Genomic DNA, 27,682 nt, shown 5'->3' with positions numbered 1-27,682 from the left:
CAGTTTACTTGGTTCTAACTAGAGTAGTTCTAGATCTAATTACAGTGGCTCTCATTAATGCAAGTGAAATATTAATCTTAGAGACTCTATGTAAATATGTTAAACAGAGAGTGTATCTATTGCCCCGACTTCAATAAGGATTTTATTTTCTATTAGTCCTTAACAAGAAAAATTAATTGATCAAAGGTTTAAAAAAGCTAATTAAGTGATGCTTGTTTTTAGAGAAAGGAAAATACATGTTCTATTCATTGCTCTCGTTAAGTAGAACAGGAAACTCAATTTAATAAATACAACAGATAACCATATAGAAATCAGTTCTATATACCCTCATTAAGAAATAATAACAGAAGAGGCAAGAGAGAAGGGCAAAGGTTCTGAGGAGAGTGAAATGGCTTCTTACAGCCTTTGCTTCTATTGAGAGTTTAGACTGAAAGCCTTTTCACAATGTTAAGCACGAAAGGAGCTGTCATTTCTCACACTTTATCCTGCTGCTGAGTGGAATGCAGTGAAGGTCTGGATTTTGCCTGGGGCTGAAGTTCCCCATCCGTGTAGAAACTGTCACCTGTGTGTGCACATGTGCCTTCAGCTCTCTCTGACTGTACGTCTGACTTTCTGTCTGTTACCTTCTTTGGTAAGAAGTTCTTTGGCCAATCCAGAAAAGTCATTCTAAGAGTTGCACGTTTTCTATTGGAAAATTTGCTTCTACCTTATCCATTTATTCATACATTTATTCAAGCTGATATGGCAGGCAAAGAGAAGTAGAAATACAGAGATGAGGAAGATGTGGTCCTTGTCCTCAAGGAGCTCATGATCCAGTAATGGAGTTCTCAGTCTTGCAAAAGACAGAGCACAGATAAAAATGCAAACACAGGACCTTGGCAGTGAATTTTGGCCATTGTTATCACCTGGGTCATCTCACAGTATTTGAATGTGGATCCAGATGTGCAATCACTCAGGAAGTTTCTGAATCAGCTGAACATCCCCATGTAGCCCGTGTTTACGCTGGCCTGTGCCCAGCTCTGAACTGACGTCTGCCCTTGTGTTGCAGTTGGGACTCCCAGCTCCCCGGCTTCACCTTCAATGACATGTTCCTTTCCATCTCCACGCGCCTCCCCTCTCAGTACCTCTATGGCTTTGGGGAAACGGAGCACACAACTTTCAGAAGAAACATAAGCTGGAACACGTGAGGAATGTTTGCCTGAGATGAGCCACCAGCGGTAAGCACTGAAGAATAAGATTATCACTAGTTTCTCTCTATGTAAATTTATTTTAAACCCTATGCCCATGTATTCATCAGCTCCACCTTATATTGATACTTTCTGCTCTCAGATGAAATACACCATATGTTATGGTCTTCTTTCTCTTCTGCCCTAAACTATTTATATCTATTTCCTATGGACTATGGATTTTACTTATTTCATAAACTTTTTTTAAAAAATATTTATTTATTTTTCGGCTGCGTTGGGTCTTCATTGCTGCACGCAGGCTTTCTCTAGTTGCGGTGAGCTGGGGCTACTCTTCGTTGCAGTGCGCGGGCTTCTCATTGCGGTGGCTTCTCTTGTTGCGGAGCATGGGCTCTAGGTGTGCGGGCTTCAGTAGTTGCAGCTCACGGGCTCAGTAGTTGCAACACACAGGTCCTAGAGTGCACGGGCTTCAGTAGTTGTGGCTTGCAGGCTCAGTAGTTGTGGCTCACGGGCTTAGTTACTCTGTAGCATGTGGGATCTTCCCGGACCAGGGATGGAACCCGTGTCCCGTGCATTGGCAGGTGGATTCTTAGCCACCGTGCTACCAGGGAAGCCCCTATTTCATAAACTATTATTTAATATGTTTTACGTGTCAGGCACACACAGAATAAGACATTGTTTTATTTAATAAAACATTATCTTTTTCTCCAGAGGCTTGTAAGCTAGTAAGAGAGAGAGATGCAGAAATAATGGTAACACGATGTAATCGGTGCTATAATAGAATCATATGATAATAAACAGGGAAGGCATAGGGGGAGAGGGCATTTAGGTTTTTACTTGGGATGGAGGGAAGGGTCAAGGAAGTCTACAAAAGACATGACATTGTACTGAATCTTCAGTACTGAGTAGGAGTTTGCTGTTTGGGTTATGATGTGAAAATTATTTCTTGGATTTTCTTTTTTTGATTACCCACCTACGCTCCCCACGACTCTCCCAGTACAAGAAGAATTCCTATGGTGTCCACCCCTACTACATGGCACTGGAGGAGGATGGCAATGACCATGGAGTGCTCCTGCTGAACTGTAATGCCATGGGTAAGACAGAGACATGTTCCCCCGTGTACCACCATGAAGAGCTGTGACCACTTTTTTGGGGATCTGGAATACCAGTAGAAATAAAGAAACTCAAGGACAAGAGAAATGACCTTCCATTCGTTTATTTTTCAAGTTTTACTAAGAGCGCTAGGCCAGGTATTAGGGGTACAATTTTGACTAAACATTGTCCCTACTCTTGTATGACCTTATTTTACTGTGACACTTCAGCTCTCTTTCACAGAGTGATATAAGATGTTGAGACTGAGATTATGTTTGAGGTACCTGAAAATCCATCTCTGATTCCACTGCATGAGAGAGGACTTTCTAGAGGAGGTGGGCATTAAAGTAAGAGAGTGAAAATAGCAAATTTTAGAGCAGATTCCCTATCTGGGTGATTTACAGTTCCAAGGATGCTCCTCATCTTCTATCTTTTTTTTTTTCTTCTTGTTTTACAGATGTGGCATTCCAGCCTACTCCTGCCTTGACATACCACACCACAGGAGGGATTTTGGACTTTTATATGGTTTGGGGGCCAACCCCTGAGCTTGTAACTCAGCAATACAAGGAGGTTGGAAGTTATTCTATCCATTGATAAATCATCCAGTGTTTGTTAGGTATTGCCATGCTCTTAGCACTGAGAAAGGCCATTTGTTTTTTCTTAAGGCCCTTGAGTGTCCCTACTACATTATTGTTGTCTTTTCTGAAAGTCAGGATTTAGTGTTTAGGGGCTATAAAGGCATACTGACATCCCATACTTCTCTTAACTATTTGCTAAATAGCCTTTCTAAGAATCTCTAATCCATGATAATCACTGAGTTCTTAGGTTTCCTAGAGTGGATGCTGTAGAATATAGGGAAACTTTCTATCATTCTGCATTTTTTTGACTTTATTTTTCTTGAGTGAGGCCTCTTAGATCAGACAGCTTCATAGAAGAGCTCAAGTTGCTTCTAGTATAAGCCAATCATCTTTTCTTTCCAAAGAAGCCTACTTAGATCCATTTTTCTTTTTTCTTTTAGTTGATTGGTTGGCCAGCAATGATTCCCTACTGGGCCCTGGGATTCCAGCTGAGTCGCTATGGATACCAGAATGATGCTGAAATCTCCAATTTGTATAATGCAATGATGGCAGCTCAGATTCCCTACGTATGAAACCCTCACTCAGTCTGTGGTTTAATTAGTTGTGGGAACTTGTGGCTAATTATAGATTGAAAAATCTTCATAGAAATTACCGATGACTACTTTGGTATAAAGAAAACATAGCTGTGGAGTTAGGAAACATTGCTTTTTAAATTTATTTCATGCTACCCTTTTAAATCAAGTGTTCAAAATTGAGAGTTGCATAAATCCTTCAGCAGTTTGAGGTGTGCTTGGGGGACATTGTTCCTGCCTCTTGGCAGGAGTATCCTGCAGTAGCCATGGCTGGACTTTAAGGTGTGACTTTGGGGACTTGAAAACTATCTCAAGATTATGATCATTTTAGGAAGTTGTACTGTGGCTATTCTTGGAGAGGATGGATATAAAGTGACAATATGAAAGAAAGTGAAAAGCAAGCCTTCACTTTTTCCTAAACACACACATGCACGTAAGCATATCCTGCAATGACAACCTGTCCCCTAGATAAGCCCCTGGAAGTACAGTCATTTGCTCTCAACAGGCAGAATTCCATAAATAGCACACTCTTTCTCCTCTTAAAATGATCAGTTTCTCATCATGCATTCTCTTTGTTCTCAGTTCACCTCCTGAGATTTTGGAGGACAATTAATGATTGGAAGCTGAGAATAAAGTAAAGTGTTATGATGTTCTCATCAAAGATAATTTGAAACATTCATCCAGGCTTAATTTTTCCTTTTACACACTAGTATTCTAGATACTTATTAAACATAAATTAGAAAAGATAGGAAAATTAAAAGATCTTTAAAAATCCATAGGTCTACCTCACTGAGGCAATTAATGTTAATAACGTGTTGGTTCATTCTTTTACAAGCTTTGGTTTATGCACAAATCTCTTCTCCCTTGAACAAGTTTTACCTAGAGTCTTAAGGCAATACAGGTGATTATCACCTTCAGGTTAAAAAGAAACATCTTTTCTTCCCCCAACTGAATACTAACCACTTTAGCCATTATTCAACAATCATGGATTGAGTGAATTTCACGTGCCGAAACCTGGTATAGAGAAGAGGGAAGACAAGCTTCTCATCTCAAGGATCATCCAGTCAAATGGGGATGGCAGAAGTATATACATTCTAAAAAACTATAAAATACTGTAGTTCTAAATGTGAATAAATTCAGTCAGGTTTACTGGAGGGGAGAAAAGAAACAGATACACAATCTTTTCTGTTTCTCAGGCAAGTCTGGCTTTCTACCCTTGAACGTTTAACCACCCTTTGTTTGGTAGGCTCACCGAGTTTGCAATTTGAAGAGTGGAAAAGCCATAAATTGAGGGAAGGAATGGGGGGAATTCCAGTTGGAGGAACAGAAGGAGAAGGAATGGGGACAGGTGAGCTGGATGCAGGAATCAGAAAGCAGTTTCCATCAGCGGAATTGAAAAGTCAGCCTAGGGGAGAACTGAGATAAGAAATTCAGGGAGGCCTGGGCTGGGGCCAGCAAGCAGCAGTACTGGAGCCTGGCCGAGCAGTCCGTGTGCCCCGAGGAGCCCCTGCTGCAGGATCCCAAGCACCTTGCTTGTTCCTTTCTTCAGCATGTCCAGCATGTAGACATCGATTACATGGACCGCAAGCTGGACTTCACCCTCAGCCCCAGCTTTCAAAATCTTGGCCTCGTGATTGAGCAAATGAAGAAAAATGGTGTGAGATTTGTTCTTATTCTGGTAGGTATTTAGAAAGATTAGATCCCGTTTTCTGTGTCTATGCTCATGGTTCAGAAATGGTACCACCGAGGGAAACTGGATGAAAAGTATGTAAGATCTCCCTGAACATTTTTGTAACTTGTAACTGCCTATGAATCTACAGTGTAAAATAAAAGTATTAAAAAGCAAATAAACAAAGGAAGAAAGAACAAATGAAAAATGGCTTTAAAAAGATGATACATAGCAATATTTATTTTTCATAACTGAGTGTCGCTAGTATGTAATTAATTATTACTGTTCTTTTGGTAGAGTTAGAAGAACTATGGACTGAAACACTAAATACAGCAAAAAAATAAAAAAAGAGCTTCACTGTTTTAAGCTGTGTCTCAGAGGGAATAGCTTTATCTTAGTCTTATCTTTACCTTAGGGGGTTCAAAAACCTCTTAAGTTACCATTACCATTACTCAGCAATCGTGAGGCTTAGGGGACTTATTTCTTCTTAATTTAACTCACAAACAACTGAGTTAAGATCCAGAATACCAGTTTATTATTTCACATTGGAAGCTATATCTTGACAAACACAGAAGTAGTTACCTGCAAATCGCCCTCCCTTCTAGCTTTTAAAAATTACAGCATTGTTTTCTGACTTTTGTTCATTCGTTCATTCAAGTATTAATTATACACTGGGTCTTTGAAAATCACTGTTCTAAAAAATGTATGTGTTTGTGTTTATAATCTAACTAACTAAATAAGAAACATCCTTTTTCTTATAGGGGTTTTATTTTGTTGGAGGGAGACAGCCAATAAATAAACATTAAAAAAAAGATAGTTTCAGATATGTAGTGACAATTTCTATGACAATTGTGAAATAGGATACTATTATAGAGAGCAGTTGGGGGTATGGGATGGAGTGAACGGGGAAGGCCACTTTAGATAGGTAAGCTGGCCCACAGAATAGAAGAAAGGCGTTTCATGTTCTTAAGGACTATTGCTATTGCACTGTGGAAGCACAGTAAATTGGTTTTTTCCACTTGAGGGTAATGTCTTATTAACCTGGTTTATCTCCAGGAATTGTTTTCAAACATCAGCATACTTTTTTCCTGAAGACTGTTATAGAGAAACATCAATATATTCTTTTAGCTCTCAATTATCCATGGTGTGTGTGTGTATGTGTGTGGTGTTGTATTGAGGTTCACCATTTCTTTCTGCACTGTGAATTGTTAAAAATTTGGAGGGGAATTTTCTTGGGGATGTTTTTCTCATGTTTGCTGTTTTAAACCCTTTCATTGCAGGATCCAGCCATTTCTGACAATGAGACCCAGTATCTCCCATTCACCAGAGGGCAGGAAAACAACGTGTTCATCAAATGGCCAGACAACAGTGATATTGTCTGGGGAAAGGTAAGGCTTGGGAGAAGGTGCCTGTAATTAATCAGTATCACAATGTCTTGATTAAAAGAGGCTCTTAATAAATCTTGGCAAACTATATTGGGTAACTTACAAATTATGAATGAGTAGAAATCTGATACTGATTAGCTCAATAAACATTAATAAGACCAAGATTTCAGGTCTAATCCTCTAAAATATCAGTGAGCTTTGTTTTATTGTCTGGAAGTATTCCAGTGCCACACCCCTTATGTGTTCCAGCTGGTCATTTAACAAACATAAAGAATCCCTTTGAGAATGACTCTTGAAGTCTATCTCCCAGTCACCCACTCTCATCTTTGACCCAGGATGCTTAATCAATATCTAAATAAATCACTAAATGCTACAGATTATTCTCCTTCTCTTACCTCCTTTCATTCCCTTTTGTGGACTCAAGCCTCATCCTCATTGTTCAATTCACAGCAACAAGATTTTAAGTGAATTTCCCGACTCCAGTGACAGTAGCTCTTAGCCAGGATTCAAACTGCTCTGTAATTATCCAACGCTACTTCCTCTTGCTCCGGGTACATGCCGTGCTCACTGTGCCTTTGAATGTTTCCTCCCCAGTTTACCCAAATAGTGTCTGCACTTCAAGACCAACTTAAATATTCCCTCTCAGGAAGCATACAAAGACTAGTTTCATTCTCCCTTTTTTTCCCTTTTCTATATTGTTGCCCTCAGAGAGCATAGCATACAACTTAGCACTTATGTTCCATCTGTGAACTCTGAGAAAACAGGACTATTTCTTACTTAAACCTCAGCAGATACAGATCATAGAAGAGTGCCTGGCATATATAAATGCTCACTAAGTGTTTGCTGAATGAATGAATTAATCAATGTATATAGTTAATGTCCTAATTATAGATAAAATTGGTTAATCCTATGGATATTTTAATGCTGCATATACTTGGGGTCCCCAGTAAGTCATGATGCTGCTTAAAAGTATTGAGGCCAAGTTTATGGGTTGTGAGCGGAAATCAATAGTATTCCTTTAGAGTCACACACTTAACGTTTGTTTTTTATAAGGGGAAATTTGTTATAGGTCTATGATAGGCATAGCAGCGAGAACTGAATAATCATTTGTAAAGTGATTTTACAGAGGATATGCTTAAAACAGATTTAGTTATATTAAAAAATAAAATTTAAAAAATTTATGGAATGAATTGAGAGACCCCAGCCTATTTTAACCTAACAGAATTTCATATATTCAGACTTTACAATTTGATTAATGGCAAATATCCCCCAGAATTGTATGGAGATGCATGTCTAACATGTGAAACATCTCATGGTCTGTGTGCAATGCCTTTTAAAGGTTTTAATTTTTCTTCTTTTTTTCTAGGTTTGGACAGATCTGCCCAATGTGAATGTGGATGGATCCCTTGACCATGAACCTCAGGTTAAGGTATAGTTACACACAGATTTTTGTCTACATGGACCTAAACATCTGGATACTTACACGTTCTATCCTGATGTTTGGTTAAGTAGCTCTAAGTTGAGTGTACTTGTCAACTGGTAATTTGTTGGCAGAAAAAGATCCTCAAATGGAAAACTCAACACACAACTAAACTGGAAATGTGTAGAAGGAAATCGTAAATGAAATACCTTCACGTGTACACCTTTAATGGATTGTGTTTGTTTTTTTTTTTTTCTTTTAAATTTTTTATTTATTTATGTATTTATTTATGGCTGTGTTGGGTCTTCGTTTCTGTGCAAGGGCTTTCTCTAGTTGCGGCAAGCGGGGGCCACTCTTCATCACGGTGCGCGGGCCTCTCACTATCGCGGCCTCTCGTTGCGGGAGCACAGGCTCCAGACGCGCAGGCTCAGTAGTTGTGGCTCACGGGCCTAGCCGCTCTGCGGCATGTGGGATCTTCCCAGACCAGGGCTCGAACCCGTGTCCCCTGCATTGGCAGGCAGATTCTCAACCACTGCGCCACCAGGGAAGCCCTGGATTGTGTTTTGTTTGAATTTAATGTTGCCTGAAAAATAATGAAGCAGAGTCTAGAATATTTTTACTGGAGAGGTTACAAACAGATTGGGTTTTAAAGAATTGTCTACATGTAAAAGAAAATGTAAGCCAGTTGAAAGGAGTCATGGCCTTGACTCAGCACTTGATGCCACGTCGGCCAGGGCATCCAGCATCCCGCCACACTGCAACTCGTGTTTCCCTGCATGACTGATCTCCTTTATTTGGCCAGTGTAGAAAAACCATCTGTGCTCTGAAGTTTGATTGTTTAGACACTGACGGTTAACTTTCCAGTTCATATGATGAAATGCCCAGTCGTAAAACAAATCCCATGTTTAAAAGGGACTTAAGCCTATCTAACCTTCTAGGAAAATAGAGAATGAAGTCACCTTCCCTGATGTCTTTGTGTCCACAGTAAACCCTGTGCAGTCGCAGCTGCAGACCTGAGGTTAGGGCACCCACTGAGTAGGCAGTGCCTTGCACAAATACCTGCTGGTCTCCCCTTCCTGGTCCCCACACTCCCCTTCCTGGACAGGCTGAGACCCCACGTGACAGCATGTGTCACCCTTACAGCTGTACAGAGCCCATGTTGCTTTTCCTGACTTCTTGCGCAATAGCACGGCTGCCTGGTGAAAGAAGGAAATAGAAGAGTTCTACAGAAACCCTCGAGAGCCAGAGAAGAAGCCTTCAGAAGCCTGAAGTCTGATGGACTGTGGATTGTAAGTTACCCTGAGTGCTTTTTCTTTGGAAATATTTAGCAGTCAGAACATGGGGTGACAATTCAGAGCCTAGCAAAGCAGTGAGTTAGGGCTGCGGGAGTGGAAGAGAAGGATGCTGTTACAGAACTGAGGTGCTGGGACCACCAGGAAGAGCAGAGAGGATCGCATGTTTGCTCAGGGACATACTGCCTGATGGAAGTCGGAGCCCATGGAGGCAATGTGCCACCGCTGGAGATGCTGCCAGAGAAAGAAAGAGGGACAAATACCCTGGCTTCTCTTAGCCCCACCCTCTAACCTCTTGCCAGTGCTTCCCATTGCCCAGACCTACACAGAGGCCAATGCTAAGGGAGCCTGAGAGCCCATCCTATGATACAGGGTAGAGCCGGGGGTGGGCAGGCCACGAATCAGAGGAAACAGATGTTCACCAGAGCGCTGGTAAGACTCCTCTGAGGAAATGGCTTCAAAGGCCTGTTCAGATGCTCGTCAGTTGGGCTTAAGAGCAGGGCTTCCTGAGATGTCTCTGGGACACGTGTTCAAAGGCTCCTCTATTTGTGTTTTTCTAGGGCTGGGAAGATATCAGTGTCCCAGTTTCCTCCTCCACTGTCCAGTGGCCTGAGATCCCACGCATATTCTGAGCCAGCTCTGAAGAGCTTCTCAGGTCTGGGCCAGGCTGAAAGAAGCCTGCGATTCACCCAGAGGCAAACCTCTCAGCCCACTGGCAGCCCTGGGGCCACCTTCAGGATAGGTAGGCACAGAGCAGACACAAGAAAGGACACAGATTAACCCAAACTGTGAAGAGATGGGGGTAGCTCTGAGGAACACAGATCCTGATAGCTTTGTGGTGTTTGTTCCACTTGGGGGAAATTGGTAGCTGAATACCTCATATAGCCAACAGTTCTTCTAAATAATTGCCTTCCCTTTTAGTATGTCCTATTTAAGATAATCTAATATATAAAAATGTAACTTTTTCACTGATAAAGTAGGCAGTGAACAGTCACCTCAGGAATTGCTGTTTCTTGCATTTAAGTAATAAATCCCTGCAGCTATTATTTGATTTCCAGATTTGTTTCTGAGTTACCTGCAGCTTCTTAGGATTGTGTCTAATGCAGAAAGCAAGAGACTCCTCCTTGTGTTGGGTCCATGCTGAGGTCAGAATCAGTCTAAGCTACTGATAAAGAGTAGATCATAGTAACCGTAGGCCACGGATAAAAAGTGAGTTGTCCACGCAGAGAAAAACAAAGATGCGTTTGTTGTGTGGGGAGATGAATCAAGAGGAGATTTTCTTAGGTCATGATTCCAGCATAATTTCAATATTTTGCCACTATCAAACAATCCTCACGAGTCTAGAAATGCCAGGTAAACTAGGAGTTTAACGCTCTTCTTAAGTCCATTTGGGCCGATGCCTGAGATTACACAGTCAGTGAAGCAACCAGCTGCTGTGAGGTTGACCTCGTCAGTGTCATCCATAGCAAGGGTGACATTCCTCTGACATGACGGAATCTGTTTTGCTAAATCATTGTAGGACATGAATGAACCATCAAACTTTGTGAGTGGATCTGTCAGGGGCTGCAGTGATGACATTCTTAATAATCCACCCTATGTGCCACGTATGCAAAATGATGACTTCATCAAATTACTTCCCTACTCAAAAACCCTGCAAATTTTCCTCTTATTGTCAAAGGGAAGCCTAATTTTGGCAAAAAAAAACACTCTTCAACCTGACATGAAATCCCAAATAGAATAACCTTGAATAAGTGCAAATAAATAACTAATCAAGCATAGAAATAATGACATGATGTGGTATGAAAGAAACCAAGCAATGATGTGCATCTGATTACAGAGATGACTATGAACTGATTGCTAAAACTCCAAATAACCCCCTACACACTACCCACCTACCCAACTGCACCACACACACACACAGCACACATACACAGCACACATACATACACACACACCACACATACACACACCATACACACCACACACACACTCACACGCTCTTTTGATTAGAGGTCAGAAACCTAGCCCCTGCATTCCTTCTGCCCATGTTCACAGGTGCTTCATGAAAGACATTCCCTGGTCGTCCTGTGGTACAAACAGAAACAGAGAATGTTAGGACCTTGGGTTCAAAGGTGTCTTAGAAGGCTGAGCTCTCTCACCTTACAGGAATCTAGGGAAGGAAGTGACTCACTTATTAAAAGCACTGTACCAGTAATTCGTGGGACGGACTGTGGAATCCAAGTTACTTGACGTGTGGGTCACAGTTATGCTTCCTATTGCTCACTATCTCCTCCCTCCCTCCCTCCCTCCCTCCCTCCCTCCCTCCCTCCATCCCTCCCTCCCTTCCTCCATCCCTCCCTCCCTCCCTTTCTTCCTTCCTTCCTTCCTTCTTTTTTCTCCTTCTTTCCTTAATTTAATATTTATGTAACAGGCAAGTGCTGACAAATTGGAAAGATTTAGCAACATTAATATCAATACAATGACCGAGGTAAGACCCATCCCTTGAGAACATTACCATCTAGCGGAAGAGACTGTCCTAACAACAAAAGAGTTTATCGTGTCATAACTGGGCTATGACGCCCTCCATAAACGTCAGTGTTGGAGCAAAAAGAAGGGTGCCTTTCTGGGCTCCATACCCTGTTCTTACCCTTCATTAATTAAAAAGCCACAGGACACTGATTTTGTAGACAAAAAATTCTTGAAATTGGAGCCGTCACTGGTAACAAGGTTGTTGATTGAAGAAGAGAAATACCAAGGTGATGGGCATTTCTAGTGAATGTGCAAATCACATTTTTTAAGAAGTAACTCAGCACTTCCTCCCAGATTTGGAATCCAAGGACAGGGGCCTGAGCAGCAAGACCCTGTGCACGGAGAGTCAGCAGCTCCTGCCTGACGGCTCCCCGGTGCGGCACTATGACACGCACAGCCTGTACGGGTGGGCCCAGACCAGACCCACGTGCGAGTGAGTGTGTTATTGGCAGCGAGATCATCTTCCACACGGTTACTTTTGCCTTGTCATATATACTGTGCTTGTATCTACATGATGCCGGTCAAAATATCAGGCACGGGTGCCCAAGCAACCAAACTACCTTTAAGTGTATTGATCCAGTAAGTTGCTAATTTCACCAATTTAAACAGAGCAGGTGCTGTTTATCGCTACAATGGCAAATGTATTGCAATATGTAAATGTACTGAATTAGCATAGTTTACACCTTAAATTTATACAATGTTAAATGTAAATACATTGATACTTCAGTTTAAAAAATACAGTGAGCAGTTAGGTTGTGTTTAGTATATTCACAGATTTGTGCAGCCGTCAGAGCAATCAAACTTCAGAACATCTTCATCATCCCCCAGAGGGAACCCTACACCTGTCAGCAGGCACTCCCCACCCTGTCCCCACCCCCTGCGCGCCAGCAGCCACTGACCTGCTTTCCGTCTACTTGGTTGCCTGATCTGGACATTTTATAGAAATGGAACCAAAAGATATGTGGCCTCTCTTATTCTTCTTATTCAAGATTGTTTTGTCTAGTCTGGGTCTCTTTTGATATGAATTTTAGGATCAGCTTGTCAATTTCTGAAAATAATAATGATTTTGATAAGAATTTCATTGGATCTATAGAACAGTCTGGGGAATACTGCCATCTTCACAATTTTAAGTCTTCTGATCCGTTAACATAGATGTCTTTCCATTTCTTTACATCGCCTTTAATTTCTTTCAGCGGCATTTTATAGTTTTCAGAGTGTAACTTTTTGGCCATTTTTTTTTTCAAATATTTTTCTGCCCCTTTCTCTTTCTTTTCTCCTTCTAAGATTCCAGTTATGTGTATGTCGGTACATTGGATGGTGTCCCACAGGTCCCTGGGGGTTCTGTTTACTTTTCTTCATTCCTTTTTCTTTCTGTTACTAAGACTGGATCATGTCTATTGACCCATCTTCAAGTTTGCTGACTCTTTCTTTTCCTAGCTCAAATCTGATGTTGAACCTGGTCCCTCTAGTGAATTTTTCATTTTACTTATTGTATTTTTCAACTCCAGAATTTCTATTTGTTTTTCTTCAGTAAGTTCTGTCTCTATTGATATTCTCTATTTAGTGAGACATTATTGTTGTCATGCTTCTCATTAATTGTTTAGATATGCTTTCCTTTAGTTCTTGGAACATATTTATAATAGCTAATTTAAAGTCATTGTCTACTAAGTGCCCTAAGCAACATTGTCTGTTGGCTGCCTTTTCCCCTGTTTATATGGCATCTTTCATGTTCCTTTGCATGGCTGAATGTTTTGTTGAAAACTGGACAATTTAGAAAATAAACTGTAACAACTCTGACGTAAAATCCCTCACTGACTCCCAGCAGGTTTGTTGTTGCTGGGTTTTTTTGGTAATTTTCGTTGTTTTTACTGTTGTTATTTATTTGTTTAGCAACTTTTCTGTCTCATTCTGTAGATTCTATATCCTCCTGCAATGTGTGGCCACTGAGTTCTCTGATATCGCCCCTTTTTTAGATCTTTTATTTTTTTAAGCCTTGCTTCCTTGGGGACACCCCTGGATCAGTAGAATTCGGTGGTCAGCCAATGATCAGTCAAAAGATTTCCTTCATCAAAGCAAAACTTACACTGGACAAAGTTAAACAGGCAGGGGAGGCTTTATTAATGCCATTACAATAAGAGAGAGAGAGAGACAGAAATCAGAACTTGGTCTGAGGTCAACTCCGTTGAAACAAAGGTCTGGAGAGTTTTTGAGAGCTGGGGTGGGGAGTTTCTAGGCCATCAGTAAAATTAGCTTTTACTAAGTTGGCCTTACTCAGAGGAAGAAGTAACTTTTTCTTATTTTCCATAACAGAGGTAATTTTACAACTTGAAGCAAGGAGACCCTGCTGAAGTTAGGCTCCTAGCCTCCTAGGGGACTCTGGATGGGGCACTGTCCTCCTTGCTGATTACATTTCAAAGGGATGGCTCCCAGGTCCATGACAAAGATGTTCAAGGGCTGGAAAACTGGGGAGGCAACAGGCTTTTAAAAAGATTTACATCTCAAGGGGCAGAGAAAGAATTTACAGTTAAATGTTTCTAAAGTAATGCTCTAAGAAAAGGGAGGGCAGGGTCCTCAAGTCAGGAAGAACCCAGCCTAAAGCTTAGTCAAGCTGAGGGCAACAGTAAGGCCACCTTGGGCACCTTAAATGCCTTGCCTCTATATCTTGCCTCTATGAGAAAACATACCTTCACACTTAGGGAAGTTTGTGAGCCAGCCTCACCTTTCACTCCTGCTCACTTAGGGGCTCAGGGTCAGCCAGAAGTGGGTCCTGGAACCTTCTTTTATGGTTCTTTTCCGAGCATGTGCACAGCCTTGTGGATGTATATAGTCTAAGAGCTTTTCCAAGTTCTTCATGGTTCCAATTTTCCAGGATTTACTTTTAAATTCCCAGCCATACTTTTCTTTGCCTCAGCTGAAGCCACAGCCTGAGCACCTGGGATGTTGCCAGTAAATGGTTACAGTTTTGGTAATTTCCTGGTTGGAATTTTTTTCTCCCTGCTGAGTTGAGCGCTGAGTCAAATCAAGTTGGCCATAACACCCTGGGAATAGAGATTTTTCCTGGGGACTGGAAGTTAGGAAAAAAGTATTTATTGTGCTCTGGGGATAGTGCTTTTAACAGAGCTCCAAAAGAGGTCAGAACTCTGTTGGCTGCTGGCTTTTGGTGCCAGTGAGCTAGGGATGGGGCGGGCTGGGACAAGCCCCAAGTTAAAATCCCAGAGGCCTCACTATCTGGCCAAGATTTAGTAGTTTTTCTTGGATAGACAATTTTCATTTCATCTCTATGGCTGGTAAACTTCTAGAATTCTGACATGGTCAGTGACAGAGTTCTTTGCTTCATTCACATCCACCCTTACTCTGTATCCCTGCCTTATTTCAGACCTTCATTACCTCTCACTGTGTGAATGTGTGTGTGTGTGAGTGCACACGCACGCACTCACACATCTCCATCCATTTTTGGATTTATTTGGGTGTGAAATATTGGAAGTAACCTAAATGGATTAGTTTTCACTATAGCTAGCTTCTTTTCCTGACATCACTTATTGAACAACTTATCTCTGTCTATTGATTTGTGTTGCTTTCTTTAGCAAATATTTGGTTACATCATATACTAGCATCTATCAATAGATTTTCTCTTTTGTTGCATTGATTTTTCTCTCACACATTGTTTTTATTTTCTGCCTAAAGCTGCATACAGAAGACCGACCTTCCATCGGGAGAGATAAACATCTTTTATGTGTATTTGCCCCATGTGCAAAATTTATCCTACTTTTTGAGGAGTAGCCTAGTAGGGAGCATGTTACCAAAAAGAGCCATAGTCATATATACTTTTATTTATTTTTTGTATTTATGCCATTTTATTTTATTTTATTTTTACAGTAGATCCATGTTGGTTATCTATTTTAAATATAGCAGTGTGTACATGTCAATCCCAAAAGTCATATGTACTTTTATATGGGTCTCAGATCTGCCTCCTTGCTCTTTAAATGACTGACAAATTATCTACTTTGAGTCTCAGTTTCCTGACAGTAAAAGGAGGCCAAGGTTGTAAGACCGTACACATGAACGTGACCAGTATAATACCTGGGATAAGAGTAATCATTCTATAAATATGTTCTACACCTCACCCCACCCCTCCTCTTACCTAGAAGTAGACAGCTAGTTAATTAGACTTTCTTTTTAAAGAAAAGAAATCCACATATTAGGTGATGCTCTATCCCCATTTGTTCTCCTGGGAAGTTCACTGGGACCCTGAGCGTCACTTTTAAATAGCAGATGCTCCAGGCTGAAGCTGCTCTCTGTGATAAAGTCCCATGGCTGTCCAGCCTCAAATTCACCTTCAGCTCACCCCCTTGTTCCCCTCCGAGCAGAGCTGTGCTGGAGGTGACGGGACAGCGAGGGATCGTCATCACTCGCTCCACCTTCCCCTCTTCTGGCCGCTGGGGGGGATGCTGGCTGGGTGACAGCATGGCCGTGTGGGACCCACTGAAGAAATCTGTCATTGGTGTGTGGGCTTATCCCGGGGCCTCTCCTGGTGGGGGGGGGACTGGGGTGTGTGCTCTTCAGCCGCATCGGTTATATCTAGTCATCATCCGCGTGGTCAATAAACGTGACAGGAGCTGAGTTCTCTGTGGGTGTGAGTCTTAATCCACACCCATCTTTTGATATTTTCATCATGGGTGGCCTAGAGCTTTCAAATGCGGTGCGGAAGAGACAGGTCAAAACTACCCTTCCAAAGGGCTGCTCTTATATGCCCAACAGAGCTGTATCTTCTCATTGCAGGCATGATGGAGTTCAGTCTCTTTGAAATCTCTTATGTAAGTCCTACTGGGGCCATTACTAATTCCCCAGTCAGATCTCAGTGTGTCTGCAACCCACAAAAGTCCCACCTAAAATGTGTTCTGATTCTACATCTTCTCAGACAGGAGCAGACATTTGCGGATTCTTTGGAGATGCTGAGTATGAGATGTGTGTTCGCTGGATGCAGCTGGGGGCGTTTTATCCATCTTCCGGGAACCACAACACATTCGGGACAAGGGTGAGGGAAGCAGGTTATGTTGCAGGTGTTCTGTGTCCTCACATCACAACTTCCTTTTAACCCTCAAGAGCATCGTACTTATTTGTATGATGAAAAAATATAAAAATCACCAGCAGCAGCTCCATTGCTTGTAAAACCCTCAGAGTTCAAAACCCCAGAATTACCAACAATTTTCAAGAATATACTTTTTCTCATCTCTCAGGGGATTAATGCCTACAAGGAGAAAAGTGCTTATGGCTCTCTATGGGGCTAAAATAAAAGAGGCTCCTTTTGCTTTTAAGAACAATGGATTTGTATTTTATTTAAATCTATCCAAGTTATGTCAGTGCTGTGTAGAGACCCATCACTCTACACATATGCGGCGCCAAGGCTAGGCCTGTGCAGATACTGAGGGGTCCATGATGAAGGGGAGGAAGCAAGGAGACCCAGTTTAGAAAGAGGGCAGATGTAGGGAAAGAGGAAGCCAGAAATGAAAGGAGAAAGGGTGTGTAACCTGCATATGGGATATGTGCCTGCGCTGGTCCTTTTCTCATACCGCTAGGATGGAGGAAAGAGGAGGTGACCTTTCACGTGCTCCTTTATCCTTTTAGAGACAAGATCCTGTGGCCTGGGACTCAAACTTTGAGATGTTGTCAAGAAAAGTCCTCCAGACCAGATACACCCTGCTGCCTTACCTCTATACTCTGATGCGTAAAGCTCACGTTGAGGGCAGCGCTGTTGTCCGACCCCTTCTCCATGAGTGAGTAGAGCCTGTTACCCAAGCGGCAGGGATATCTTGGGAATAACCCCCTGCACCTGTCATAACAGTATGGGTGGATTTTTCATATTTATTCTTTAAGGTTTACAGAAGATCGCACAACATGGGATATAGACCATCAGTTCATGCTGGGCCCTGCCATCTTAATCAGCCCTGTGCTGGAAAATGTGAGTTTTCCATCACAGATCAGACACCCTCCAATCACATAATCTAAAGTATAGGAAGGGCATTTTACAGATTGTCTTATACAGCTCACTATTTTCAGGCAAATGCATTTCTAGAACTTCTAAGGGAAATCTTTATCTTTTTTCAAGGTCTCCATTAATGGAAGCTTTACAACCACAATTGATTCTCAGTTTAGTGTCTTGTCACTTTGCATCCTTGCAAAATCTACCTTTTTAAAAATTTTATTTTTCTGTGTGTTTAAAGAAGAATTTCCTAGGTTTTCTCTATAAAACCTTCCAAACTCTTAAAGTCATTAATCAAATTCCTTTTTTAATCTTAAGTTACAGAGGTAATTTTAAAAAGTTAAAATTAAATTGGAATATTCATAATGACATGTTGATTTTATGTTTCAGAACACTTTTCAGGTCTATGCTTATTTTCCCAGAGCCCGTTGGTATGACTATAGCACGGTAAGAACCAACATTGTTTGTGAAGAACCAGGTTGGTCCATGCAGTCAGAGAGAGGAGCCTGGAACTTTCTCCTGACTTCCAGGCACATATTTTCTAAGGCAATAATTTCCAGCCTTTCGGCCATGCAAGGTTTGCTTAAATAAAAGTATCCATAAAGCCTAAATAGGTAAAATCTGACACCCATGTTACATTGACTTGTCCCCAATCCCCCACCTTTTCTGGAGAATACAGAGAAAAGACTAGATTTTCGAGGTTTTAGCAAAGCTGAAAATCAGAGATTTTCTCCTTAGATTTGCAGTATTTTGCTGATTTTCCAACACACTTCCTTGGAAAGGAAGGACTTGTAATAAAGCATGCATTCATTTTATCTTTTTTTTTTTTTTTGTCATCATTCCTTGCCTGTTTTATCACTTCTAGGAATCTGGCATGAATCGGCCGGTGAGTGGAAAATCCTGGAGGCTCCCCTTGACCATATCAACCTTCATATCAGAGGAGGCTACATCGTGCCTTGGCAAGAACCTGCGATGAACACTCACTCCAGGTAAGGAAGGGAAGCAGTGTCTGATGGCCTCACTTTACCATAATGAGGCAGCCTTACGGGAAGTGGCCCACCTTGATGGAGGCTCTGTGGATAAACTAAATATGGACGGTTTCATTGATCTGATTCTGTGAGTACCTTCCAAATGGGATCTGGGGGAGAATGAATTCATGAAGTCATTCTTGGGGAGAACTCTGATCTGTAGCTCTGTGTCAAAGGTCCGGGATGAAAGTTTTCCTGAGGGTAGCAGCATGTACCTCTTTACACATTATTTTAAAAATTGGGAATATTAATAAGCTCTTTGATTTGTGATGTCTACCCAGGGTTTTAGTGCTCATATCCAGATCTACTTTGGTGAACTCAAGGAGAGATTATATATACATATATATTGGATTGGCCAAAAAGTTCGTTCGGTTTTAAGTAAGAATAAAAGACATATTTTCATTTTCACCAAGAATTTTATTGAACAAGGTATTCACTAACCGAACGAACTTTTTGGCCAACCCAATATATACACACACACTTATACATAATAAATTAAAGAGAGCATGTTGTATCAAGAGAGACACACAAAACAAGGATAGTAACAACTCAAAAAGAGAGAAGTTAACTCTCACCCTTGTGCTGTAAAGCATGGTTTCCTAAGAAATAGGGCTCTGAACTGAGTCTTGAATAATAAATAGAATTTGAATGTATGAAGACAAGAGAAAGAGATGTTCTGGGAGGATTAAAGAACTAAAGATGAAAAATGAGTTGAATTTGGAGGATAGTAAACCATTCAGTTTAACTGGAGCACTGATAAGGGAGAGGGATAAAAAAAATAAAATTCAAGCAGGTTAGTATCAGGTCATGGAGGGTTGTAAATGCAGGATAAGTACATTGCATTGTATTCTGTAGCAATCTGGAAGCTGCTAAAGGCTTTTTTTTATTTTTGCAGGGGAGGGTGGTCTTCTTCCTAAAGAAGAAGTAGCTTCTTATATTACTTACAATATGTATATAAGTAAAGTGTATGTATTTGATTTTTGCAAGTTGAAGTTTTATCAGATATTTCATTAAAATGTAAATGTTTTATTCTGTTAGCTTTTAAGTATCTTTTATCTCACCTTATCTGTTTTTAGAATTTTATGTGTATTTTTAATGCATTTACTTTTTTCTGGATGAATAATATTTTCAACAGACACTGTCCTTCATTCTTACAACCTACAATCTAGAGAAAAAAATAACTCTTTTTTTTTTATAGCCGACAAAAATATATGGGATTGATTGTTGCTTTGGATGACAATGGGAGAGCTGAAGGTCAGCTGTTCTGGGATGATGGACAAAGCATTGGTGAGTATGAACTTTCCAGGGCCCCCATACAGCATTCAGCAAAACCATACCATAGAGGCTCAGGATATAATTGTCATGAACTGAAAACCTGTCTCTATTTCTACTACTATTAATAAAGCAATGCTGTTGGGATAATTTTTGCAACTTTTGCCTGCTCATTTATGTTACATTGTAATTGTAATAGAAGGGTATGTGGTCCCTAACTTTGTAGGTTCATCAATCTGATGTTATGGGTTCATCCAGGGTGACTTTGTATAACTGTCTTGCTCTGATAAAAGAGTGTGGGTGCAAATATCAAGCTGACCATCCTTTCTCAGTGGTTCATAGACCTGCCTCTATTATTTGGGCCAGCCGTCTAGAACCAGGCACCATTTTCCTCCTAAGTAGGCCCACTCACGAGACAAATTAGAGCTTAGAAAATTTCCTGGTGTCCCAGAAATAGGGAATTAAATATTGTCAGTGGATACTTATATCGTTGAAATAGTGCTTTGTATGCTTTCTTTCCCCAATCTAGGGATATGACAGTTTTACCTTAGATAATTGGTGTTCATCACTATAGTCGGAGCACCCTCTTCCTCAGGCATTTCTGTAGATTTACAGACACACTGTCACCAGCTGATGTCCATTTGCCAATACCTGTTACTGTGGACCAGAACATTCTAATCCTGTAACATGTAGCAGTTACTGAATTTATATCTTATTTTTCAATAGTAAAATATTTCTAAAGGTTTCCTCCTTTTGGTTTTCTTCACTATAAGGGTAAATATAGTCTCACTAAAGAAAACATTTTAAAGATAAAAAATTAGAAAATATCATTACTTAAAATAATCCTTAATTTTCTATATTGCTGAAAACATACTGCATACTTAATTTGTGAATCCTGTTTCTTTGCACTTAACATAATGACACAAATGTCTAGATACTATTTTATACACCTTATAAATACCCTTATGATTATCACATTCCGTTGAGAGGGTATACCATAATTTATCTAACTTTCTATAGTTTTTCCCTATACAGGATACAGGGTGTTCTCAGTTTTTATTATTATAACAACCATGAATATTAACCTTTGTTCATACTTCAGATTATTTCCATAGGGTAGATTCCTAAAAGTAAAATTATTGTTTTTTAATCAACTTGATTGAGTTGTATTTACGTAAGTAAAGTGTATCCATTTTAAGTGTACAGTTCTATAAGTTTTGACAAATGTATACAGTTGTTGCATAACCACCACCACAATAAAGGTACAGAATATTTTCATAACCACGAACCCCTTTTAATTCTTTCCAGCAAACTGCCCCCCACTCCTAATCCTCATTTCCAGGCCCTGACAACCACCGGTCTGCTTTCTGTCACTATAGATTAGATTTGTCTTTTCTAGGTTTTATGTAAATCGAATCATACAGTGTGCACTCTTTATGCGTTTAGCTTCTTTCGCTTAGCAAAATATTTTTAAAAATTTATCCATATTATTGCACGTAAAAGTTCATTACTCTTGACTCCTGAATAATAGTCCATCTTGTGGGAGTACCACAATTCATTTATCCATTTACTTATTGATAAATATTTTAGTTGTTTCGTATTTTTTTTACCATTATGCACAATCTGCCATGGTTATTTGAGCATAAGTTACAAAATTACCATATGTTTTCACTTCTCTTGGGTGAAAACCTGGAAGTGGAATTGCTGGGCTGGGTCATATGATAAGTGTATGTTTAACTGTTGAAGAAAATGCCAAATTATTTTCTAAAGTGGCTGTACTATTTCCCATTACTAATAATACTAATTTAGAGTTCCAGTTTTCTACATCCTCACCAACACTTGGTGTTGTCAGTTTTCAAAATTTTAACCATTCTAGTAGGTGTATAGAGCATCTGTTTATGGACTTGATTTACATTTCCTTAATGTTGAGCATCTTATCATGCGTTCATTGGCTATTTGTATACCTTCTTATGTGAGGTATCAGTTTAAGTCCTTCATCCATTTTTTATTGTGTCATTTGTCTTTTCATTATTGAGTTCTACGAGTTATGTATTATACCAGTCTTTTATCAGATACATGATTTGTTCTCCCTGTCAGTGACTTGCCATTTCAATTCCATGATGGTGTCTTGCAAAGAGTAAATTTAATTTTGATAAAAATCCATTTATTCATGCTTTTCTTTTATGATTTGTGCTTCTTGTGTCTTGGCCTAAAAAGTGTTCTGGTATCAGTTCCAACATATGTGTATGTGGGTGTTTCTCCACACCAGCAAGCAATTCTGGGACACCAGCTGGATGTACTACAGTTCAACTCAATTCTGACACTAATTACCTGGAGATAGTGTTAGATCGCACAGGTTAAGGGTTCAGTTTCACAGGACTTCCTCCTCCTGCCTTCCCCTCCCACTTCTGATGCCAGTTGCAAGTTTAGGTTGTCACCTGTGCTTCTGACTGACTGGCTATAAATCAGAGGTTCCCATGAACCCCTCCTCAGGTTTGATTAATTTGCTAGAGTGGCTAACAACCTCAGAGAAACATTTTGCTTACTAGTTTATGGGTTTAGTATACAAGGATACAACTCAGGAATAGCCAGACAGAAGAGATGCACAGGGCAAGGTATGTGGGAAGGGTTGCAGAGCTTCCCTGCCCTCTCCAGGTATGTCATCTCCCCACATCTCCATGTGTACACCAGCCCCTAAGCTCTCTGGATCTCATCCTTTGGGTTTTTTTTTTTTTTTAATTTTTATTCGAGTATAGTTGCTTTACAATATTTCTGCTGTACAGCAAAGTGAATCAGTTATATGTATACATATATCCACTCTTTTTTAGATTTCCTTCTCAATTAGGTCACCACAGAGCATTGCATAGAGTTCCCTATGCTATACAGTAGGTCCTTATTAATTATCTATTTTATACATAGTAGTGTATATATGTCAATCTTTGGGGTTTTTTTTGAAAGCTTCGTTACATAGGCGTGGTAATTAAATCACTGGCCATTGCCTATTGATGCAATTTTCAGCCTCTCTCCCCTCCCAGAAGTCTCAGGATGGGACTGAAAGTTTCAACCCTCAAATCACATGGTTGGTTCTCCTGGCAACCAGACACCATTCTGAGATGTTTTCCAAAAGTCACCTCATTAACATAATAAAAGACACCTTGATTGCTCTCATGACTTGAAATCCCAAGGGTTTTAGGGCTCTATACCAGAAACTCCAATGAAGACCATATATATATTATTTATAATAAATCACAACATCACCTGGCCTAACCCAAGGTTACTAATATTTTCTCCTATATTTTTAGAAGTTTTACAGTTTTAGCTTTTACATTTAGAACCATCATCTCTTTAGTATTAAATTTTGTATGTATGTAATAGTCAAGGTTAATTTTTCCCCCATATATGTGTCCAGTTGATCAATCACTACCTTTTTTTTTTTTAATATTTATTTATTTATTTCCTTTTATTTTGTTGGCTGTGTCAGGTCTTACTTGCAGCATGCGGGATCTTTCCTTGCAGTGAACGGGCTCTTCACTGAGGCGTGCCGGCTTCTCTCTAGTTATGGAGTGTGGATTTTCTCTCTCTACTTGTGACGCGTGGGCTCCAGGGCGTGGGGGCTCTGTAGTTTATGGCATGCAGGCTTTCTCGTTGAGGCACGCGAGCTCAGTTGCCCCGCAGCATGTGGGATCTTAATTCCCCGACCAGGGATCGAACTGGCGTCCCCTGCATTACAAGGTGGATTCTTTACCATTGGACCACCAGGGAAGTCCCCAAACACCACCTTCTTGAAAACAGAATCTTTTTCCCTGTTGTATTATTTTGACACCGTTGTTAGCTATCAATAGGTTATACGTGGTTGAGAGTTTATTTTTGGATTATTTGTTCTATTGATCTATATGTTTATCCTTATGCCAATACCATACTGTCTTGACTAATGTAGTTTCAAAATTGTTTTGTCTATTGTAGCTCCTTTGAATTTCATATAAATTTTAAAGTCAACTTGTCAATACCTAACAAAAAAACTTGTTAGAATTTTAATTGAAATTGCATTGATTCTAAAGATAAATTTTGGGATATCTATCTATCTATATCATCTTAAATTACTTAGGTATTCTTTAATTACTCTCAGCAACGTTTTGTAATTTTCAGTGCATGGGTCTTACACATATTTTAAGTATATCCTAAGTATTTCTAAGTTTTTGATGATGTTGCAAATGACACTTTAAATTTCTCTTCTTAGTGTATGGATAATACATTAGAAGCCTATACTCATTTAATATAGTATATAAGAGAGATGTTTTGTTGCTCATTTATAGGTGGAACTGGCTAAATGGAGGGATATGAAGGAATTAGATTACTTCTGTTTTCAAAGTTCCATTCAGTCTTTGGACTTTTTTTTTTTTTTAAGTAAACTCTGTGGAGAGATATGTGGTATGTTGGAATTTAATAGATCTGGCTTTAAATACCATTTCAGTCATTTACTAGTTGTATGTCTTTTGGAAAGCTTTACGGCTGTATATCTTTCTGCCTACATTTCCTCAGCTTTTAAAATCTGCAAGACACTACTTATCATGTAGATTTTTTATGCGGATTTAGTTGATTTAATATAGAGAGAGCATTCCTGGCACATGGGTGCTGAATAAAATGTATCATTAATGTGCAAGATAAATAATAAAATTCCATTACAAGCTTATAAGATATCTTACATTGAAATCACGGTGGTTAACATAACAACAAAAAGCCCAAAAATCAGAGAAAGGAGATTAACCAGCTACCCAAACCAGGCTGTAAGGGAGTGGGACTTGAACCTTATAAGAGAATAATATGCCCCAATGCCAATTTTTAAATTTAAGAACTGTATTTATTAATGGGCTAAGGTGTTCCCATCTATTAGGAGGTACATATTTTTTCCTTCAGTGAAGTCTATGTGAAAGATGAAATTTCAATCAAGAATTTGTTTGGTGAGCAAAAAATTATAGCAAAAGGAGTTAATGGCCAGTACCACACTGTCTTGATTACAGTTGCTTTGAAGTAACTTTCGTAATCAGGAAGCAAGAGTTCTCTAACTTTCTTCTTTTTTAAGAAAGTGCCTTTTTTTGGAGCAGGTTCTCTCGACCTTGATCATATTGACATTTGGGACTAGATAATTCTTTGTTATTGGTGGTGGCTGAACTGTTAATTATACGATGTTTAACAACAGCCCTGCCCTTTACCCACTAGATGCCAGAAGCGTTCCCCCAGCCCCATGATGTTAACAACCAAATATGTCTCTAGATACTGCTAGATGTTTCACCAGCAGAATTACTGCTGTTTGAGAACCAATGTTTTAAGGGAATCTAGAGTCCTTTTATATAGCTTGGGCTGATTAGACTAGATGATTGATATTGTATTGGATTTATAGCACCACAGTTAGTGTGTAAAAATCAGCTCCCTATGAGCAATATATTTGAAAAATATGAGGGAAAAAACCAATTTTCTATAAAATTGTAGGTTCCTACAACAAGTATATTTTAGCCTCAAAGTTAAAAATCAATAGTCCCTGAAAGTTTTAAACTTTTTACACTTTTTAAGATCTATAGAGAAGCATTTTGCCCTTTTTCACCAGACCTAGAAATTAAAATTTAAAATACGAAGATACAGTATAAGTATAGATTTGATTTAATTTTTCTCTTAACTGATTTGTAATTATTTGTTAAACTTTACTTAGGTTTAAGGAGATTCAATAGCTAGGTCAAGGTTAATCTTAAATCACCTGTATTAACAGAATCCCATTCTTTAAAAATTTTAAATTAAAACTGCTAAAAGAGGCTATGGTATTTGCTTAGGTTACATTTTCTAGCCAAAGCTAAATTTAAAAATATGGGTTTATAATTGTTTGTTTCCACAAGAGTGTAGGTAAGTTAGAAAACAAAGATCATTATTAGTTCAGGGAGAGACTATGCTGGAATATTGGTTAGAGATGGAATGTTGACAAGGGCCAAGAATAGAACATGAAAGGAAAATGACTTTTAAGAAATAGGAGTTAAAGGAGCCACATGAGGAGAATGAGTAAAGTAGACATCAACTAAGGAGTATTTCAAGGAGGAGATGTGTGGGCAAAGAGGCTAAAAATCTTGAACGTCATGATGAGATATTTAGATTTAATATACTCTGTCACTGGTGATTTTGAAAGGACCAGATTCAGTGAAAAAAAAGAAACACAGGAGCTGAAGAGTGGTAGTTATAGGATTGAATTATGAGTTGAACACACAGATGTAACAAGCAGAGGCTACCTTTTTTGAGACATGTGACACTAAAAAGGAGATGTCATGGTAGCTTGGTACAGAGAGCATCAGAATGGAGTGCTCTGGAGTATAATTGGGACCTGTAAGAGCAGCAAGAGTATGGGGAAGAATTGATGGCATAAGTTATATACAGGGAGGGGGGCTTAGAATCTGGAACACTGTGGAAGGATGAGCTAAGAGTAGGGAGAGAAGAATAAAGAAGATGAAGATGATGATGACTTTGGTGATAATCATGAAACAACAAATTTTGAGCACTTATTCTGCACAAGTAGCATGTTGTAGACCTCATTGCTATGAGCTAGGTACTATTATTATCTCCATTCTACAGATGATGAAATGTTAAGTAACTTGCCTGAGTTTGCACAGTAATACAAAAGTGGAGATATGAATCCATGTCAGTCTGACTTGTGAGCCTGAATTCCTAACCACTCTCCTCAGCTTTGAGCCTTTATCATCACAGCCATGTGAATTCTCATGGCTGTGTGCTTGCCGTGTAGGCACAGAAAAAAGCAATCAGTAGCCTCCATGCTTTTTCACCTATGCTGTCTATTCTTAGTTCAATCCAGATTATCCTGTATTTACAACCTCCTGATGCTCACCTCAAAACACCCTCTTCTATATGTACATCTCCACACTAACCTGGGGTAAAATGTTCCCTCAGCTACTATCTTTAGTGCTCCTCAGCGAGGTCATGATTATCTTGATCAGTAATTGTGATCCCACTGAAATATTTTCTGACTGTATGCAAGATTATCTGCTATTGTTGAAACAATGAGTAGTTGCTTATTCTTTCTTCTTGTTTGCAGATACCTATGAAAATAGAAACTATCTTGGCAAACTTTATAGCAGCTCAGGTAAGACTGTTTTATTGAATTTTATAAATCCTTTCCCAGTTAGCTACAGATTAAACATTATCAGTGAACTGTATAAATATAATATCCCCCATCTTGCTGCCTTTACATTTATAAATCAGGTCTGTTGACATTAAAATAAGGAAGAAACAGTTCTTATTTTGACAATTGTCCAGTATACCATCACTCTATAGAAAGAAACTTGTAATTCATATAATGCTGGGGAAAAAATGAGTCCTTAAATGTATAACATGTTTTTAGGAGATGAGACATTTTCTGGCTGATAAAATTTTGAAGGATAAATGCTGGATCAGCTATCTGTTGCACAACAATGGTGCATAAAAAACAACCTCAAAACTTCAGCGGCATGTAACAATTAATGCTTATTTAGCTCATAAGTTTGCAGCGTTCAAATGATCTAAGCTGGACTTGGCTGATCTTGACTGGCTCATATCCATGTGCAATCATTCATGGGAATGTTAGGCTGCTTGGATGATCACCTGTCCGGAGGGGGCAGTCACATACTGGGGAGTCAGCTGGCTCTTGGAT

At 39.6% G+C, this 27,682-nt stretch overlaps 1 protein-coding gene across 1 annotated transcript in view; it reads left to right on the top strand.

Annotated features, from left to right (window-relative positions):
- LOC118901203 (probable maltase-glucoamylase 2) overlaps positions 1–27,682 on the top strand; it is a 72,463-nt gene that overhangs the window by 34,421 nt on the left and 10,360 nt on the right. The window contains 21 exon segments of the mRNA XM_036864298.1: positions 1,049–1,217; positions 2,182–2,278; positions 2,734–2,846; positions 3,295–3,420; positions 4,976–5,104; positions 6,376–6,483; positions 7,847–7,909; positions 9,044–9,160; positions 9,163–9,189; positions 10,712–10,796; positions 12,016–12,154; positions 16,089–16,222; positions 16,501–16,535; positions 16,640–16,756; positions 17,347–17,495; positions 17,596–17,680; positions 18,092–18,167; positions 18,567–18,690; positions 19,928–20,016; positions 27,089–27,110; positions 27,112–27,136. Of these exon segments, the coding sequence (XP_036720193.1) occupies positions 1,049–1,217; positions 2,182–2,278; positions 2,734–2,846; positions 3,295–3,420; positions 4,976–5,104; positions 6,376–6,483; positions 7,847–7,909; positions 9,044–9,160; positions 9,163–9,189; positions 10,712–10,796; positions 12,016–12,154; positions 16,089–16,222; positions 16,501–16,535; positions 16,640–16,756; positions 17,347–17,495; positions 17,596–17,680; positions 18,092–18,167; positions 18,567–18,690; positions 19,928–20,016; positions 27,089–27,110; positions 27,112–27,136 (2,029 nt within the window).

This window comes from Balaenoptera musculus, chromosome 9 (assembly GCF_009873245.2).
Source record: "Balaenoptera musculus isolate JJ_BM4_2016_0621 chromosome 9, mBalMus1.pri.v3, whole genome shotgun sequence".
NCBI classification, from domain to species: Eukaryota; Metazoa; Chordata; class Mammalia; order Artiodactyla; family Balaenopteridae; genus Balaenoptera; species Balaenoptera musculus.
This window is presented reverse-complemented; position numbering and strand designations above follow the sequence as displayed.